This window comes from Nematostella vectensis, chromosome 3 (assembly GCF_932526225.1).
Source record: "Nematostella vectensis chromosome 3, jaNemVect1.1, whole genome shotgun sequence".
Classification (NCBI taxonomy): Eukaryota; Metazoa; Cnidaria; class Anthozoa; order Actiniaria; family Edwardsiidae; genus Nematostella; species Nematostella vectensis.
The window spans coordinates 7,365,166-7,385,474 of NC_064036.1; the positions used below are offsets into that span (position 1 = coordinate 7,365,166).

Here is a 20,309-nt window from a genome sequence, read left to right on the forward strand (position 1 = left end):
CGCAGAGATGGTGGGGCCGATCCAGGATTTCCCGAAGGGGGGGGGGGGGGGTGGGTAGGGTTGCACCCCCATCCCCCCCCACACACACACACACTTGAGCCGCCACACCTTTCTTAACCTCTTTATCCTCCCTTTTTTCTTCTCCGCCCTTTAATGTAATCCTCATCATTTCTTTCATATTTTTCTTTCTCATTATTGTTTTTCTTCATCATAACCTCTTCCTCTTTACTTCTTCGTCCTCCTTACCCCTTTTTATCCTCCTTTTCCTTTCCTTTCTACCGCCTCTTCGTATGTTCCCGAATCCTGTCCATCATCAGCCCACTCTTACTCCTTTTACCCCTCAACTCCTTGTTTTCTCAGTCCTCTCCCTCTTTTTCCTCGACCCCTTTCACATCTTATTCACCTTTTCGCTATTTTTATTGTTTTCTCTATTCTTAAGTAACCAAGTAACTGTGCTTAAGGCTTTTGTTCCGAATAAATGACGCCGCGGCTAAATCCCAGGGCGTCACCGCCACTTTGCAGGTGACTGAGAATGTTCCACGTCTGAGCGTTCATTAGCGCAACGGATAGGAGGCAACCGCACCAACGAATTTCTACGTATGTACAACGTGTCTACGCTTTTATCCTTCAGCAGCAAAGAGGGCTCATCGATAGGGAACGCAGCCATTAGCAACGCCTTAGAAACAGGCGAGAGCAGGTGACGACCCCGTCCGTTCCACGGGGTGTTTAAATGCTGATCACGTGCTTCTGTTGTGTTTTCCGCGTGTTGATCGCGTGCAGCACTGTTTTTTGGGGGGACTTCAATTTGATTGGAGACACGTCGTGTGAACAGGGATTCGCTTACCCACACGCCTTGGTCGGTGTTACCACTAGCGGTTGATCCTAATGGTGTAGGCGTGTGTGTCGGGGTGACGTCATTGCTAGGAGGGTGTTTCTTGGGCGTGGTCTCGACTTTTTCATTCAATGGTGAGACCTTATCCTTTCGTCGACACGGAACCACCATGTCGAGCTCATCCATCGCATTCACGATAGCACTCAGAAGATTAGACAGCGTGGACAAGCCCAGAATGAGAACCACCGATCGCATGAACATCATAAACACATCAAAGGGGTTACTTGGCTCCCGGCCTTGATTCTGTACTAGATCTCCAAACCCGATAGTACTAAACACGATAAAGCAGTAATAAACGCTTGATACGTAATTCCAGTCCTCTGTGACGTTGTACATAACCCCACCAATCAGAAGTTGAGAGAACAAGAGAAGCACAGCCACTACCATTTGTTTGATGTTGATGTTTTTTGCCTCGCGATGGAAGAGTTTTCGCTCGAGGTGTTTGATGCAGAAAGCGACACCCACGTTTATTTGCTCGCCAAGTACTTTGAGAGTCGTGACACACAAAGGTATCCCGACCACAGCAAAGAACAGCAGGAAGAGACGGCCGCCGTCTGTTCGAGGTGTCAGATGGCCATAACCTGTTTACAAACAGGAAATTCAGGTTTTTCCCGTTACCGTGGAGCTTTGCTTTGGTGGGCACCTTAAACCAATTTTCCAAAAGGTTTTAGAAAACCAAATATTGATAAAGTTTGATAAATCATTTAATTATATCAAGATAATATTAGAATTTATAAAGACCGCGGTGATCCTTTCTAATTCCTCAGTTCCTAATCGGGGTCAGGGGGGGGTACTTCGTAAAAAAAACTAAAATGGTAAGAATACCTCATTTACCGAGTAAAATCAGCTAGCATCGATGGAAAAGCATTATAAATATGGTTTATAAAACTATTTACAGCAATTTTTGTGATTTTTGTGGATTTTAGACTAATGTCTAGTAGAGTCTAGACAATGACTTGTAGAGTCTATACAATGACTTGTCTGGTTTCTAGTATAGACGATTTCAATTTTCTATGTAATACGCAAGGAAATAGCTCTAATATAACTACAAAAGGAAGAATATCATGTGTTTCTATAACGTTTCTATACCGATTTGGCGCTTATTTATTGCTAACGTCTCAAACAGTAAGACCACCCAAGTAAAAGTCACGCTTTGGATCAAAAGCGCTTGGTAGTCACGCTAGCTACACCAATAACTGCGCTGCTACATCTATATATATTACGGATAGTAAAATAGAAACTGGACCCGAAGTGATCGGGATATAATTTGAATCATTCGAAAGAAGGGGAATTCTTTCATGTCAATCACAATTCGAATATTCTGCTACAGGGATCGGATCATCAAACTATTTGGACATGGCATGCAGCTAAGGACGAACTTTAAAAAAATTTAACATGTGTTGACATTGCTGTTTCTATGGCAACGGAACTTTAAATTCACTATTCGTGCTGTTCGCTACAAGGAAATTTTTAACAAATAAGCTATAGGATATTATACATCAGACCATGGTCGACACTTAGAGGAAGTTTTATTAAAATCATTAAAATCGAAAAAAAATTAATCGGCGACATTTTATTTGGCTGCAAAAAAAGTTCATTTTCTTCATTTTAAAAGTATCATATAGTCCCCGGAATGGGCCCTTAAACATGCGATTAACAAAACCGATTGCTTTCATCTTTGGTATGCTATTAGAAATAAGAGGTAGCTAAATAACAATGGTAAAAAAAATCCTTTCCCGCGTATGGATTTTTTCAGGGGCGAATTCCAAAGTAAATAACAGAGTGACTGGAAATAAAAATATACCAATATCTCAGAATTCCTCCTATAAATTTTATTAAAAGTGTCGACCAAGGTCTGATGTATAATTTCCTATAGCTTATTTGTTAAAAATTTTCCTGTAGCGAACCAGCGAACAGCACTTCGCGAATAGTGAATTTAACGGGTTCACCGTTCCGTTGCCATAGAAACAGCAATGTAAGCACATATTAAATTTTTATAAAGCTCATCACAAGCTTCATGGCATGGCCAAATAATTTGATGATCCGATCCCTGTAGCAGAAGATACGAGTTGTGATTGACAGGATGGTTGGGAATTCGGGAAGTATCGAATCTCCTTAAAGCCACAACACATAGTATAGTACAACTGAGTAAAAAATCAAGGGTACAAATTTGGATCAAAAAGGATCGCCTTTTGAATGTTATGCACTAGTAATAACTAAAAAAAAATTGGATAAATCTGCTAAATAGCGCCGTACTCTTCAATTCTATACATAAAATAGATAATTTCGATTTTTTGTTGAAAAATTACCCCCTTACCATTAGGAACTGAGTAGGAACTGACTAGGAACCAAGAAGTTTTAGGAACCAGGATCACCGCTGTTTTAAGGAGGAGAAAAAACAGTTTATTAAAGTCTGTTATATTTGCCTCATTGAAGACCACCACAGGCTATCGTCATGTATGGCCCGATGTCGTCAGACCGTTTAGACGTAAGCAATAAAATCCCTACACAACAATATAATGGCCAAGGTTGTGACAGAATCTTAGGAAAACCCTGTGCCCAACAAAGCTACCTATAAAACATCAAACTTCAGAGCGGAAAATCCAAAATGACAAACTTGTTTAAATTGCACGGTGATGTTGTGTTTTTAACGAAGTTTCAAAATAGTCTGATAAAATTTTTAAGGTTATCATAATCACACTCTTGTGAAGAATCCTAAACTTTGTAAGGCTTTTACAACTTACCAATAGTGGTAATTACTGAACCAACAAAGTACAGCGACGAGTAGAACGTCCATTTCGTAGAATTCACGGCCTTTTCCTCGAGAATAACCATTCTTATTTTATGTAAAAGAATTCGAACTCCTTCTTTAGACATATTGAATTTCCCTTCGAGTTTCTTGTTCACAGAAAGTGACAAATTTTGTAAAAGCACCTTATGGTCTATGCCTTCTTCTTCAAGGACAGTAAAGACTAGGGCGCCGAAAATCATCATCAACGCAACGGTCAACACCAGAAAAATTAGCTTCTTGAAAACTTTCATGACGATATGTACAGGACCCGAAATGATCCCAGGACCCGAAACGATCCCAGGACCCGAAACGATCCCCAAAAGTTCCCCAACTGATCCCGGGACCCGAAACGATCCCCAAGAGTCCCCGGAATGAACCCCAAGGAATTGCAGTAATGGACAACAAAAGGAATGTGTAAGGATTGGCTTTCAGTTTTAAAAACATTTGAAACATTTAGCTTTATTTATGTTATTAAAAGCAAATTTACATTAACTAAAACTATAGTATTAAGATATTAATATACGACTGCGGGGGAAATACAGTGGTTGACTCAGAAATTGGGGTCAACTAACAATTCCTCTGATAGTAATTTGAAGAACACGGTGTGGATAAATCATTTTTACATAAAAAGCCAAAAAGAAAGGATAGGACATGCTGATTTTCATAGGAAGCGAAATGGGTTAAGGTTATTTTTTTGCATGTTTTTATTCGGTGAATGAAAGACCTATCATGAGATCATGCCGGGGTGTACGCACGACTACATGAGAAAATTCAAAACTCACATAATATTGCTTTCAACAAATGCCACATCCTCTTAATATTTTGCATCGGTAGTAGATGGGTTGGTTGTTCGAGTGTATTACTCAGTGTGCTTTTGTCGTTCCATCTTCTCGGCCAAACCGGCTGCCTAAATATAATGTGTCGGTAAATATTCGCTCGTGTAAACAAGAATTTCGTGGTGAAATACATGTTTGGTTGTCAAATGAATATTAATTTTTAGGGGTGATGTTTACCGGAAATGAGAGTCATGTGTCGGAACCGCAAAATGTTTAGAGTGTGATGGAAGGTCGAGAGTTTGGTTGATCTGAGCAAAGCTGTGCTATGTTTATGCTGTATTCCTTTCAGTAGCAATTGAAAGTTGTGTATTTGTTTTGGACTCTGTTTATGTGTTTAACGCCGGGCAATGTAATAAATAGAAGTATTAAATTGGAATTTAATATTTTTAAGTCACGTTGTTTAGAAATTGAGTCGCTGTTAACCCTTAATTATGCTTCAAGAATTGCAAGTATTTCTTCTGCTTTCCCTTTGTCCATTACCGCAATTCCTTGGGGTTAATTTCGGGGACTCCTCGGTATCGTTTCGGGTCCCAGGATCATTTGGGGTACTTTTGGGGATCATTTCGGGTCCTGGGATCGTTTCGGGTCCTGGGATCATTTCGGGTCCTGTACAGATATAAACGTCAGAAATGTTAATTGTCCTGGAAAAGTTTTCACAAGTTTTTTATAAATTGAAAGACCTCAATGCCCAGTATGAACTGGCAATGTGAATAAAGCAATAGTGACAAATGTTTCACGTAACGATCTAGTTTTCCACTTTCCAGAAGAATAACATAGATTAAACGATTAATGTTTTAAGTAATAGGAGATCCGCAAGATAGTACAAAGTACATTTTGATAAAGAACAATAGTATCGCCTCGGGCCGGCCCAATAGCAAATTCTCCTATTCAGCGGCTCCGTGCGTAATAAACTCCTGAACTAACGCGTTTTAATCCAAATGGTTCGCAAAGAACACATATTTACAATTTTGGTCTATGAAAAAAAAAACGATTAACGTATTTACTTTCTAGAGATTCTGCAGCCTGGGCGCTAACAATAACAATGCTCATTGGTAAATTCCCGGCCGCTATCCCCCCCCCCCCCCCCCCCCTCCCATTTCGTCTTCCTGCTAAAATTGACTTCGAGTTTGTCCACAGGGATTCCAAAGCAGACTGCATTGTCTGTCGGTTTGAGTGAAAGGTAACACCACTTCCGGTTGGCCAGAAATATTTGCGCTGCTGCGCGTCAAAATTCATGTGATAATCACAAGATATAAAGGTATTCTCCATTTGGGGTCCAAGATGTCTCCCTACCGAGTGTTCATTCTAGCTGTTGCAGCTCTTTCAACAGTCCAGTGCCGTTATTTCACCCCACAATGCAGCATGGATGAAAGACTTCGTTTTGACTGTTTTCCCGAGGCCGGTGCTACAGAAGAATTGTGTCAGGCGCGAGGCTGTTGTTGGGTTCCTGCAGAAAACAGACCACTGAGACCAGAACCTACTTCCAAACCAACTGGTGTTAATGCACCTTTAGATATTCCCTACTGTTTCTACCCCCTGAACTACGGATACTCGCTGACTTCGAAAGTCGCGACCAAAACCGGCTACAAGTTGACTTTGCAAAGGCAAGGCCAAGATGGACCCTACGGAAATGACATAAGAAATTTAGCAGTTGATGTAGACTTTTGGCAGTCAACGTCTCTGCATTTCAAGGTACATTTAGCTGGTTTTGGTACATTTAGCTATTTTTTCTTGCTTTATAATGTCTCCGATATATGAACGGAAAACATCCTCGGAAACCCAGGGGTATTTTGCTCTAACGTTTCACTCGAGTGAAACGTTAGAGCAAAATACCCCTGGGGTTCCGAGGATGATGGAAATGGGAATCTTAGGGAAGGGTCATTATTTAACGGGAAGGGGGGGGGGAGGGGGGAGGGCTGCAATTTTTTAGCGTGGATTTGGGGGAGGGCCTCAAATTTTGATATAGGATTTAGGGTATTCTGATCAATTTCCGAGCCTCCTAAAAGTCTGGAATTTAAACATTTTTCTAGGGAGAACCCCATAGACCCCCTTCAAATAGATAAACTAATGTGATGTGCCTTCTGCTAACACATTCATGACTTGCATTTCGCTGGCATTGAAGACCATTATCCCCTAAAGGGTGGCATCTACTTTTTTTTATTTTTTTTTGAATTTGCGAATTTCAAATTTATGTCAAAAAACCCCCTACTAACTTTTCATATGAAAAGATATGTAAATAAGATTTAAGTTGGGAAGGAGCTTATGATGCTGCTTTAATTGGCATTTTATATATTTCGAAATGGCAAAATGTTCACGCGGGAGTATGCCCCCAGATCCCCTATACAATAGTATTTACACCCCTGAAAAATGGGCTCGAAACAACACCTCCTGGCTTGGTGATGTTAGGCCAGCTCTGCCGCCCCTTCATGGGGCATGCCTAAGTCAGTGCTCTCCCTCACACACAAGAATTTGGCATACGGGGGAGGGGGGTATCTATTTCCCCACAATTTGAATTTGAAAAAGCGACATTCATATTCCGGTTACCAAATTATAAAGTATGTTTTTTTTTCTTGGCAAAGTGCTCAATCCCCTTTCTTTGTTTGTACTTGTACTGCACAGGTTGCTCGTTATTAAAATTGTGGGTTTACTTCATTTGTGGACAACTTCTTATTATTACAATTGTGGGTGCTTTTTTTTGTTCTGGGGGAGGGCCTTAATTTTTGGTCTGCATCTGGCCCCTCCCCCACCACCTCTGCGCTGACAAACAGGTGCACAAATAAGGGAGGGCCAAAATGATCACTGGGACCGCTTGCCCATCTCCAGATAAAAAAATAATTCACGCCTGCAGATCCAGACTTCTAAAAAGTGGGGTAGCCCGGAACAGGAAATTAACATGCAAAGTGTTGGATAACACACAAAATAAACACAGGGGTTGATATCCACTCAATCCAACCCCCTGAGCCTCCCTTTATTTCCTAGCTCAGTAATAAGGTATGTTGGCATTGGTTTCTAGATATACGACCCAGCCAACAAGCGTTATGAAGTTCCCATCCCAACACCGATGATCACACAAAAGAGCAACAGCCAGGACTATGATGTCAGCTTTACCTCGTTCCCATTTGGTATCTCTGTTACTAGGAAATCTACTGGGACTGTCCTGTAAGTGCCTTTGTAGATGTAGAGGGGGTTTGTTTGTGTGCTGATATAAGTGCAAAATACAGTTATTCCCTAAATGCAGCAGTCTAGCAGCCAATTGATGGCAGGCACGTACACAGGGGGGTGCGCACTGGTGCTCAGGGAGTGCGCACCCCCCTTAAGCGGCCAAAAGTGGGTCATTACTTATTAAGAAATCTTCAAATACTATGCTTTTTCCATATGCTACCTATGACTGCGCACCCCCCCTGGCCAATCCTTGAAACACGCCTGGGTAGTGTTCGTGTGTGTGTGAACGGGTGTGTGCCCCTGCATCCACCCAGAGCTTAACCCCTCTTACATCTTGAATAATTTATTTTCCCAATACCATTTTTCTCAGTCTCTATATAAAAGTAGTGAATCTTTAATTATGATTGTTTAATTGCAGGTTCAATAGCACTGTTGGAGGCATGATATTTGAAGATCAGTTCCTGCAGATCTCATCTCTTCTTCCTTCCTCTAACATCTATGGACTTGGAGAACATGCGGATGCCTTCAAGCTTAATGTCACCTGGAGAAGGGATACCATGTTTGCAAGAGATGTGGCGACCCCAGAGGTATAGAAACCCTTCAATAGAAAAAATCTGATGTATTCAGTTCATTATGTATTGGTTAATCACATCCTTGTACTTCGCCTGTCTGAAAATGTGATGAACACTAAAGTGTGCAGTGGTAGCTGGAGAGAAGAGGGGCGGTTAATTGCCACCATATACATTTGTTTGCCTTACTTATAAAACAGAAAATTTCTTTAAAACAATAAAACAGTAATTGAGGACTTTATCACTGATACCTTTGTGTTTTTCAGTCATCTATACCTCCATCCATAATTACTTTCGATTAAAGGTTGAGTAATCTTATTTATCTATTATTGTCTTAGGGCATGCAGTACAACTTGTATGGAGTTCATCCCTTCTATTTAAATGTAGAGAATGATGGGAATGCAAATGGGCTATTCCTTCTAAACAGTAATGCATTAGGTAAGAAATATTTTTGTCTGTAAATTTCATGGATTGCTCTTCATATGAATTTTATGTCCTTAATGACTTCCAAGGGAGCAAGGCCTGTAGCAAGGATTTTGAACGGGGGGTTTTATTTACCACTTTTGTGGACCATAATTTTCTCTAGGTAGCTCATCCTAGATTGCAGTAATATATTTTTTTTCATTAGAGCGTAATTTTCTTCACAAGAGCGGACCTTCCGGTCCAGTCGGGGGATCTTCATACCCCCCCTGGCTACGGGCCTGAGAGCAGGCATCAGTCATGTTTTAAACAGCTCAACATCCATATAGTGAACACACTTGGGACTCCAGACAGTGCTTATCGTATGGAGGTTCTACAGTATTTATTTCGGGAGGTGATATTATTATCCCGGTCCTTTATTAAAAAAAACTCTATTTCTTCTAATCATAGAGGTCATCTTACAGCCAACTCCAGCAATCACCTACCGGTCACTTGGGGGAGTGTTGGATTTTTATATGTTCCTTGGACCAACTCCAGAGGCTGTCGCCCAACAATATATCACAGTGAGTGTTTCCTGGGAGGATGGGTGTAGATATGTCAGGGGGGCAACAATTGAAAATTTAATACCCCCCCAGAAAACAAGGATTAAAAAATAACCACTAAAAAGGAATACCTTATCACACTTAATTTTCGCGTCACTTTAATTTCGCGATTTTTAAAGATTCCACTTGTTTTGCTTGATTTTATTATTCCAAAATCGCGAAATCGCAAAAATAAAATGATCTTGTTTTTACAAAAATAGGAAAATCGCGAAAATAAAGTGTCGCAAAATATCGCCATCTCAAAAACATAACGCGCGAAAAAAAAGTGTAATAAGGTAGCACTTGAGCACTATACCCAAAAACATACCAAGGATAGAAAACTTAATACCAAACTTATAGCCAACCCTGAATTCTAAACCTTAAAAACATACAAGACTAAGTTTTCAACAACAAAAATGCATACTGATAAAAACTCAAACCCCCAAAATATGTTGGACAACCTATCATGTTAATATTCCCCCCTCCCTCCCCCCACCCTGGGGGTGTTTGCTTGTAATGGGGATCTCACCACCAGAGCATGTGAACCTTGCCCCAGAGGCAAAAGATATTGTTCTAATACATCATATGTATGTTTGCCCCTAACCTAATGCTCTCTTTCAGCTGATAGGCAAGCCCAGACTGCCCCCTTACTGGGGTTTGGGGTATCATCTATGCCGCTGGGGGTATGGTAACGTAAGCCGCACCATTACAGTTAATGACAATATGCGACGCTACAAAATACCTCAAGATGTACAATGGAACGATATTGAGTACATGAAAGGTATTGGATTAGGACTGTTCTGGTAATTCTTTCTATATCTTTCTTTCACAAACATATTGATATTATAATTATATCAAATAATTGTAATAAAATTGAATTCTAAAGCTTTTACAATATGATTATGAATGGGAATATAAATATGGATATAAATCTAGAATTCAAATGCTCTGTCTGTGAGGGTTTAACCTAAATAAGGGAGGGGGAGCTGTGTTTCCTTTGCACATCACTGTGCCAACCGTATTTGTGCCCATGGGCTTTCAGAAAATCGAGTGTGCCCATAGAAACATAATTATAGTACTGACGTCTCGCGCCAATCTTTAGAGATGCCCTCTTATGGTCCTGATCAAAACTGTGATTTTCCCTTTTAACCAGATCATCTGGACTTTACCGTGGACAGTACTAACTGGGGAGGCCTGGGGGACTTTGTCAAGAAGCTTCATACTCAGTATGATCAGCATTACATCCCTATAGTGGTGAGTTGCGATGGGGAATTGAAATTTGGTACCTTCTTGTAGAGCAATGTGTGGTCTTTCAATTTTTAATTTTTGCACAGAATAACCGTAAGCATTATTATTTGTATTTTACTCAAGCCGTTTTTTTACTAGTTAAGAAGACTGAAAAGGAAGCGCGGATGTAAGAGCGTGTGAACTTCGGCGCAAAAAAGACACAAGCATAGAACGAAGAAAATAAGCCTTCTCCGCTTACGCCCCCTTCGCGCCGATTTCCACACGCTTTCTACACTCCGTTACCTTCCCTTGTGAAAATAGGTCTTTGTCGAAGCCGGTTGCGAGGGCTGTTCTGTTTTCAACAGGATCCTGGTATCAGCAACACGCAGCCGAGCGGATCCTACCCTCCTTACAGCGACGGGCTAGCTATGGGTGTCTTTGTGAACGCGTCCAACGGTGGTCCGATCGTAGGACAGGTAAGGAACGATACATTAGAAAAGTGACGGCAGGAGGGGGGCTGAGACAAAAATCGCGAACTGAGATAAAAAATCGCCCACCCCTCCCATCCCTTATCTGCATTTGAAACTTAAGTCGCCAGGGATTGGTTTACGCCCCTCGCCCCTCCCCCATCTGCAAATCCTGCCCACATATGTGATGATTAATCACGTGACACGAACAACCTCATGTAGGTGTGGCCTGGAAATACAGTCTACCCTGATTTCTTCAACCCCTCCACGCAATCTTACTGGACCAAACAAATCTCGCAATTCCACGATGTTGTCCCGTTTGACGGGCTGTGGATTGACATGAACGAGCCGTCCAACTTCGTGCAAGGCTCGACGTCAGGCTGTCCCAACACAAAATGGGATAACCCCCCGTACACCCCGCACATCATCGGCGATAAGCTGATCGACAAGACGCTTTGTATGTCCGCAAGGCACTACGGGTATCGGCACTATGACGTGCACAGTCTCTATGGTTACACCGAGACCGTCGCTACCATGAGGTACTGGGAACTAGTATACTTTGTTTGGTAACCGCTGCAAACGTGTTTGCCCTTATCACTTACAGTGCTTGTCACAACGACAACCAACATTTTTGTCACAACACTGTTTTTTACGAGACTCGGAGTACCTCACTACAATAGTTCGAATGTTGTAATCACCATTTGTTATTTGCTATTGTGAATGGTATATCATATTTCCCAATTATTTTTAAAAAGTTTAAATTTTTTTAAATTTCTTCAAAGTATGCGCAAAGTATGAAAAAAGAAAAGAGCAGCTACACGCACAGGCTCTTGTGAACTGTTAGTATGTTCAGTATTCTGGGGTTCGGTGAAAGCTCATAGGCTCTTTTTGTTTCAGTTAAATATTGTCTTGTGTAGTGAATCTTGAATGGCAGGCTGATTTGTATTCGTTGTGGAAGCAATATGATTTCAAAAGCGCGCATTTTTAATCATTTATTGTCTTTATTTCTTACTTTACGTTATGTACTCAAGCGTGTTACTATCTGTGTTAAGTGCCCTTGAGAGCATTCGAGGAAAACGTTCTATGGTCATCAGTCGCTCAACGTTCCCTAACAGCGGACAACATGGCGGCCACTGGCTAGGAGACAACCAGGCCACGTGGGAAAGCATGTACCTCTCTGTGCCAGGTTAGTCCGGTACAGACATACGAACAGACGGATAGACGGTGAAAAGGACAGGAAGAAGGCAAAACGGACGCACTGGACGGACGAACAGATAGACGAAAAGACGGACGAGCGGACAGATGGAAGGACGATCAGACAGACAAATCAATAGACTGACCAATGGAACGACAGACGGAAGGACAGAGACTTGTGATCAGACATTACAACATGTAATTTTAAACCAAAAGTCAATACTAAAATTTTAGTGCACCAGCTTAAAACTCTTTTTTTAAGTGTACAAGATCAGCTAAGACCAATAAAGCAGCACACGACACAGTAGTAAATGCGTCCTTGTGTTGTAGGTATCTTGAATATGAACATGTTTGGGATCCCTCTGGTTGGAGCTGACATCTGTGGGTTTTTGGGCAACACCAACTACGAGCTATGTGCACGCTGGACGCAACTTGGTGCATTTTTCCCTTTCTCTCGCAACCACAATACTAAAGGCGCAACTGTAAGTAGACGCCATGCTTATAATACCAAGTGCCTTTGCTTATTTAAAACTATTTTAATTAACATTATCGCTCAACCATGATATAAATACCTCTATGTACCACGCAAGCAAGCGCATCTGTAAGTAGACTTTTAGGTGCGAGTCTAGTTACCAATTGATATGCCACTCGGCGTTGCTAATATCGCCACCTTTTTTGCTACTTAATATGTCTTTGCTTATTAATATATAAATAAGTAAGTCGTCATTTGAATGAATTAATAACTTCAATTTTCCATTCAGACAGTCGTTTTGCATTACTATTATGTGAAGTACTCGCAAGTTATTAAAGCCCAGGAGCCTTCCCTGCTCGGCCCGATGGTCACGACTAGCAAAAACCTTTTGCGGTTGTTACACAACTACAATACACGCTCATGGACTCTCTTTTTGAATGCTTGCTGCTTTTTTTCAGCCACAAGACCCAGCGTCGTTTGGTGACAAATTCGCCAGTATGGCAAGGGGCGTCCTTTTGACGAGATATCGCATGCTCCCCTACCTTTACACGCTGTTCTTCGATGCATACAACATGGGTTCGACCGTCGCAAGGCCGCTCTTTTTTGAGTAAGTAAAGGGGTAGAATTAATGGCATTCCATGGAACCCTTTAGCGCCTTTTCGTGGTTGCTTACCTAGTACACCCTTGATCCTTAAGATATATTCTGAATAACAATTTGTAGGGTTATTCTCTAGAAAATAACTTTATAGGGTTATTTTATAGGATGATCTGAATAAACGAGAAGTCGTCAATAATTGAAACTAATTGTTGTCATATAACTGGAGTTGTTATCATTTTTTTTCAATATAACATTTTCTTACATGCAGATACACAAGTTGTGGAACAGCGTTTAGAGGGTTTTTTTCTCAGTCCCCTAAAGATGAAAACGCGTTTTAAAATTTTTTGATAATTATTATACTTTTACCCTCTAGTAATTGTAGTAAAACGATAATTATGCTTTGCTACATATTTCAGATTCCCTAAGGACGCTAAGACGCTTGCCATCGACCGCCAATTCATGTGGGGTTCGTCCCTCCTCGTCACACCCGTTCTGCAGCAGGTATGTGCCACGCCCAGTGGGATCCACGGCGACCATTCTTTGTTTTTTGTTTGTGTGTTTGTTTGTTCCTTTGTCTGTTCGTTTTTTGTGTGTGTGTGTGTTTATTTGTTGTTGTCTTTCACTAGGGTAGCTAATGACTTGTGCTCCTTTCTATTCTAGGGTGCCTCTGATGTGACGGGGTATTTCCCTGACGCCACGTGGTACAATGTTTACGACGTAAGTATTCAATAGACAGATAAATTACACACCGTCGAGACTCTAATTCTTTCAATATATATCAAGGTGATGACTAAGAGAATCATAAAGATTCACGTAGTATTCTCCGTGTTATTTTCCCATCTAATGACGGATTGTTTATTAAAGCGTGGTCCACTTAAAACTCTATTATGTTACTTTAAACAAAGAAGGAAACATTAAGCTTATTTCCTTAGCCTTTCCCTTCAAAAGCTCTCCATCTCTTTTTTATATTCGATGAAGAATGTCTGGCGCGTACGCAGGATTCTCTCAGGGGGGGTGTCATATGTATCATAGGTATTTGAAAATTTCTTCATAAAAAATGGCCCACTTTTTGCCGCCAAGACTGAGGGTTGCGTGCACCCTGCGCACCCCCTGTGTATAATTCAAACCTCTTTGTTTCGGCGTTGATAATAGCAATTGTTTTTTATTTTCGTGTGTTCATTTTAGGGAAGCGAGCTACAGCGTGAAGGTAGTGGCGGTCAATATCACAAGCTTGGATGCCCCGTGCTCTGCGACACACCTCTACATATCCGCGGAGGGTCAATCATAGCCACCCAGAAACCTGACATCACTACTGCCGCTAGGTAAGACGTGAACACATCTCTACATATCCGCCGCGTGTCTATCATAGCCATCCAGAAACCGGTAAAACTTGAACAAAACCTGACATTACTACTGCCGCCAGATAAAACTTGAACAAAACCTGACATCACTACTGCCGCCAGGTAAAACTTAAACAAAACCTGACATCATTACTGCCGCTAGGTTAGACTTAAACAAAACCTGACATCACTACTGCCGCCAGGTTAGACTTGAACAAAACCTGACATCATTACTGCCGCCAGGTTAGACTTAAACAAAACCTGACATCATTACTGCCGCTAGGTTAGACTTGAACAAAACCTGTCATCATTACTGCCGCTAGGTTAGACTTAAACAAAACCTGACATCATTACTGCCGCTAGGTTAGACTTTAACAAAACCTGACATCATTACTGCCGCCAGGTTAGACTTGAACAAAACCTGACATCGCACTACTGCTTCCAGGTAAAACTTGAACAAAACCTGGAACAAAACTTGAACAAAACCTGGAATAAAACCTGACCTGGTAATTGTGTGTTTTTTGGTTTTCCAGTCGTAAAAACCCGTTCGAACTCATAGTAGCGAAAACTGGGAAAGATGGCGAGCCCGCGAATGGACGACTGTTCCTTGATGATGGAGAATCCCTAGGTACGTGTAACATTTGAATCTATGGTACCGTAAGATTTCTTAACATGTCCTGGTGGTTTATTCCTCCTTTTTGTGTCTCAAACAAAGTGTTATCGGAGAGAGGAGCTAAATAGTAAAGGGGGCTTTTTCCCGCTTTCTACACTAGGTATTTAGTGGTCCATACAAAAGTCTCAGATGTGTAAACTAGGATATATAGCACTTGTCTCTCCATCAACGATGGCATTTTGCGTACTTAGAATTTAAAGAAAGCAAGAATCATTTGTACTCTTGGGAAAATGTTTTGCTATATGTTTCTGTTTTATAGGGGAAGGGGATTAATAGATAGGGAGGCTCATTTGAAAAGTTTGATTTTAGGGGGCTTTTAAAAAATAGGGGCTTAATAAAGATTATACGGTATATGATCTATTAGATTACTTCTTTGAGGTCGTTATGTTACTGTGTCATTAAATCATCGTTTTGATTTTAGATCCAGTTGCTAAAGCGCCGTATCTAATTGTCTTATTTACCGCCACCAAGGTGAGTAATAATCATTCTGGGTTAGTGCTGTTACTAATGATGATGACGATGACGAGGATAATGGTGGTGGTGGCAATGCTGATATTGGTGGTGATGGTGGTGGTGGTGGTGGTGGTGGCAATGCTGATATTGGTGGTGATGGTGGTGGTGGTGGTGGTGGCAATGCTGATATTGGTGGTGATGGTGGCGGTGGTAGTGGTGGCAATGCTGATATTGGTGGTGGTGGTGGTGGTGGTGGTAGTGGCAATGCTGATATTGGTGGTAGTGGTGGTGGTGGTGGTGGTGGCAATGCTGATATTGGTGGTGATGGTGGTGGTGGTGGCAATGCTGATATTGGTGGTGATGGTGGTGGTGGTGGTGGTGGCAATGCTGATATTGGTGGTGATGGTGGTGGTGGTAGTGGTGGCAATGCTGATATTGGTGGTGATGGTGGTGGTGGTGGTGGTGGCAATGCTGATATTGGTGGTGATGGTGGTGGTGGTAGTGGTGGCAATGCTGATATTGGTGGTGATGGTGGTGGTGGTGGTGGTGGCAATGCTGATATTGGTGGTGATGGTGGTGGTGGTAGTGGTGGCAATGCTGATATTGGTGGTAGTGGTGGTGGTGGTGGTGGCAATGCTGATATTGGTGGTGATGGTGGTGGTGGTGGTGGCAATGCTGATATTGGTGGTGATGGTGGTGGTGGTGGTGGTGGCAATGCTGATATTGGTGGTGGTGGTGGTGGTGGTAGTGGTGGCAATGCTGATATTGGTGGTGGTGGTGGTGGTGGCAATGCTGATATTGGTGGTGGTGGTGGTGGTGGTGGTGGTGGCAATGCTGATATTGGTGGTGATGGTGGTGGTGGTGGTGGTGGCAATGCTGATATTGGTGGTGATGGTGGCGGTGGTAGTGGTGGCAATGCTGATATTGGTGGTGGTGGTGGTGGTGGTGGTAGTGGCAATGCTGATATTGGTGGTAGTGGTGGTGGTGGTGGTGGTGGCAATGCTGATATTGGTGGTGATGGTGGTGGTGGTGGCAATGCTGATATTGGTGGTGATGGTGGTGGTGGTGGTGGTGGCAATGCTGATATTGGTGGTGATGGTGGTGGTGGTGGTGGTGGCAATGCTGATATTGGTGGTGATGGTGGTGGTGGTAGTGGTGGCAATGCTGATATTGGTGGTGGTGGTGGTGGTGGTAGTGGTGGCAATGCTGATATTGGTGGTGGTGGTGGTGGTGGCAATGCTGATATTGGTGGTGGTGGTGGTGGTGGTGGTGGTGGCAATGCTGATATTGGTGGTGGTGGTGGTGGTGGTGGTGGTGGCAATGCTGATATTGGTGGTGATGGTGGTGGTGGTGGTGGTGGCAATGCTGATATTGGTGGTGATGGTGGTGGTGGTGGTGGTGGCAATGCTGATATTGGTGGTGATGGTGGTGGTGGTGGTGGTGGTGGCAATGCTGATATTGGTGGTGGTGGTGGTGGTGGTGGTGGTGGTGGTGGTGGTGGCAATGCTGATATTGGTGGTGGTGGTGGTGGTGGTGGTAGTGGCAATGCTGATATTGGTGGTAGTGGTGGTGGTGGTGGTGGTGGCAATGCTGATATTGGTGGTGATGGTGGTGGTGGTGGCAATGCTGATATTGGTGGTGATGGTGGTGGTGGTGGTGGTGGCAATGCTGATATTGGTGGTGATGGTGGTGGTGGTAGTGGTGGCAATGCTGATATAGGTGGTGATGGTGGTGGTGGTGGCAATGCTGATATTGGTGGTGGTGGTGGTGGTGGTGGTGGTGGTGGTGGCAATGCTGATATTGGTGGTGGTGGTGGTGGTGGTGGTAGTGGCAATGCTGATATTGGTGGTAGTGGTGGTGGTGGTGGTGGTGGCAATGCTGATATTGGTGGTGATGGTGGTGGTGGTGGCAATGCTGATATTGGTGGTGATGGTGGTGGTGGTGGTGGTGGCAATGCTGATATTGGTGGTGATGGTGGTGGTGGTAGTGGTGGCAATGCTGATATTGGTGGTGATGGTGGTGGTGGTGGTGGTGGCAATGCTGATATTGGTGGTGATGGTGGTGGTGGTAGTGGTGGCAATGCTGATATTGGTGGTAGTGGTGGTGGTGGTGGTGGCAATGCTGATATTGGTGGTAGTGGTGGTGGTGGTGGTGGCAATGCTGATATTGGTGGTAGTGGTGGTGGTGGTGGTGGTGGTGGCAATGCTGATATTGGTGGTGGTGGTGGTGGTGGTGGCAATGCTGATATTGGTGGTGATGGTGGTGGTGGTGGTGGCAATGCTGATATTGGTGGTGGTGGTGGTGGTGGTGGCAATGCTGATATTGGTGGTAGTGGTGGTGGTGGTGGTGGTGGCAATGCTGATATTGGTGGTAGTGGTGGTGGTGGTGGTGGCAATGCTGATATTGGTGGTAGCGGTGGTGGTGGTGGTGGCAATGCTGATATTGGTGGTGATGGTGGTGGTGGTAGTGGTGGCAATGCTGATATTGGTGGTGGTGGTGGTGGTGGTGGCAATGCTGATATTGGTGGCGATGGTGGTGGTGGTGGTGGTGGCAATGCTGATATTGGTGGTGGTGGTGGTGGTGGTGGCGGTGGTGGCAATGCTGATATTGGTGGTAGTGGTGGTGGTGGTAGTGGTGGCAATGCTGATATTGGTGGTGATGGTGGTGGTGGTAGTGGTGGCAATGCTGATATTGGTGGTGATGGTGGTGGTGGTAGTGGTGGCAATGCTGATATTGGTGGTGATGGTGGTGGTGGTGGTGGTGGCAATGCTGATATTGGTGGTGATGGTGGTGGTGGTAGTGGTGGCAATGCTGATATTGGTGGTGGTGGTGGTGGTGGTGGTAGTGGTGGCAATGCTGATATTGGTGGTGATGGTGGTGGTGCTGCGTCTACTAATGATGTTGTTGATGATGATAACTAATAATGATGAGGATGGTGATGATGATGATGATGTTGTTGATGATGATAACTAATAATGATGGTGATGATGATGATGATGATGATAACTAATGATGATGTTGTTGATGATGATAACTAATAATGATGGTGATGGTGATGATGATGATAATTAATGATGATGTTGTTGATGATGATAACTAATAATGATGGTGATGGTGATGATGATGATAACTAATGATGATGATGATGTTGGTAATGATAATAACTAATGATGATGGTGATGATGTTGTGGTGCTGATGATGATGGTGACAATGCTGAAATGGATGGTGATGATGATGATTGTGGTGGTGGTGATGTTGGCGATTGTTGAAATGATGATTCTTATGTGATGATGATGATGGTTGTTATTATTATTAATATTGTAATGATAATTATTTTTCATGTGGCTTCGTGCAGGGTGTTCTCAAGTCTTACCCCAGCACCGATTACCCATATAAGCCTGAGGCTTTGCTCGACGCGGTGTATGTGTTTGGTAGCGCTCATGCCCCAGGACAAGTGACCGTCAACGGCCAAAAAATAACCTCATTCGCCTATAATGGGAACACTAAGGTATGTATAAAATGGCGGTGAAGGTCGGTATAGGTTAAATCAGATTCTCCGGTACTAGATTGCCTAAAATCTGTGTTTCATTTCCGGCTCAGGTCATTGTTATTACCTCTGACAAAGGCATGTATGAACCTTGGCTCTCCACATTAGGAATTATGTGAAATATTTTGTCATCGCCTCCTGTGTGTTTAACATATGTCATTACGTTTGTTACAGGTTCTGTATATCTCCAAACTTGGACTTCAGTTGAACCAGCCATTCACCATCACTTATATCTAAACCATTGCAGCCTTGAGGGAGAGTGCTTGACACTTACGGAAGCATAGATAGATAGTTAAATTCTAATTTCGCTAATATAAATTAAAATGTTCGCGCTTGGGATTTCTATTTAGGCGGTGTAGAGCAAGTGCAAGGGACTGGGAATGGAGAGAGAGAGAAAGAGACCGAATGCAGTCGGGGCGAAGGACAAGTAAATTAACTCTTTCTTATCCTTATTCCCAATCGCACGATGCCCTTTACCATTTGTGCTTGCTAATCAGGATATAGGATATAAAAGCAAGACAGGACTCATGTCATGGGTTATGCCATCACGAACCAGTTCAATGCGTAAATTGTAAATTAGTCAGATATACCGTAAAAATATATTGTAGATGACGTCAAATGTAAATAAAATAGCTTGGATAACTATAGGATTTATGCTCAATACACAGATATTACCCAACAGACAGTGCGCACTATATGTACAGACATTACCCAACAGACAGTGCGCACTATATGTACAGACATTACCCAACAGACAGTGCGCACTGACAGACATTACCCAACAGACAGTTTGTACTATACAGACATTACCCAACAGACATTGCGGACTGTACAGACATTACCCAACAGACATTGCGGACTGTACAGATAGGCAACTACTCGTATTCAACCAGTCTCTACTGTCGCCCTTACGTGGCAATGGACTCTATTCGATATGCGACGCGTTTAAGACCCATGAAAAATGGATCAAACAGGAGCACTTATCAGTCTTGGCATAAGGCACGAGTTGAGCCGGCTTTATGGCCCGATATCTCGCTAACTTTCATATCACTATGGCAACTGCTCTACGTTTTCAATACAAACCGG

General features: G+C 42.8%; 2 protein-coding genes across 2 annotated transcripts; one reads left to right on the plus strand and one right to left on the minus strand.

The window, feature by feature from the left end:
- Positions 1-505: 505 nt before the first annotated feature.
- Positions 506-3,727, minus strand: LOC125561360 (potassium channel subfamily K member 9-like). The gene is made up of 2 exons (XM_048725585.1): positions 3,637-3,727; positions 506-1,473 (listed from the first exon to the last, which is right to left on the minus strand). Exons 1-2 carry the CDS (start codon positions 3,725-3,727, stop codon positions 506-508), a joined length of 1,059 nt encoding a protein of 352 aa, XP_048581542.1.
- Positions 3,728-5,700: 1,973 nt separating this feature from the next.
- LOC5513664 (lysosomal alpha-glucosidase) lies at positions 5,701-19,868 on the plus strand. The gene is made up of 19 exons (XM_048724444.1): positions 5,701-6,211; positions 7,533-7,678; positions 8,100-8,268; positions 8,589-8,688; positions 9,121-9,233; positions 9,873-10,032; positions 10,405-10,505; positions 10,844-10,954; positions 11,168-11,484; positions 11,998-12,131; positions 12,470-12,621; positions 13,070-13,218; positions 13,626-13,710; positions 13,870-13,926; positions 14,395-14,531; positions 15,083-15,177; positions 15,644-15,693; positions 19,032-19,184; positions 19,398-19,868. Exons 1-19 carry the CDS (start codon positions 5,801-5,803, stop codon positions 19,458-19,460), a joined length of 2,703 nt encoding a protein of 900 aa, XP_048580401.1. The 5' UTR covers positions 5,701-5,800; the 3' UTR covers positions 19,461-19,868.
- The last annotated feature ends 441 nt before the right edge of the window (positions 19,869-20,309 follow it).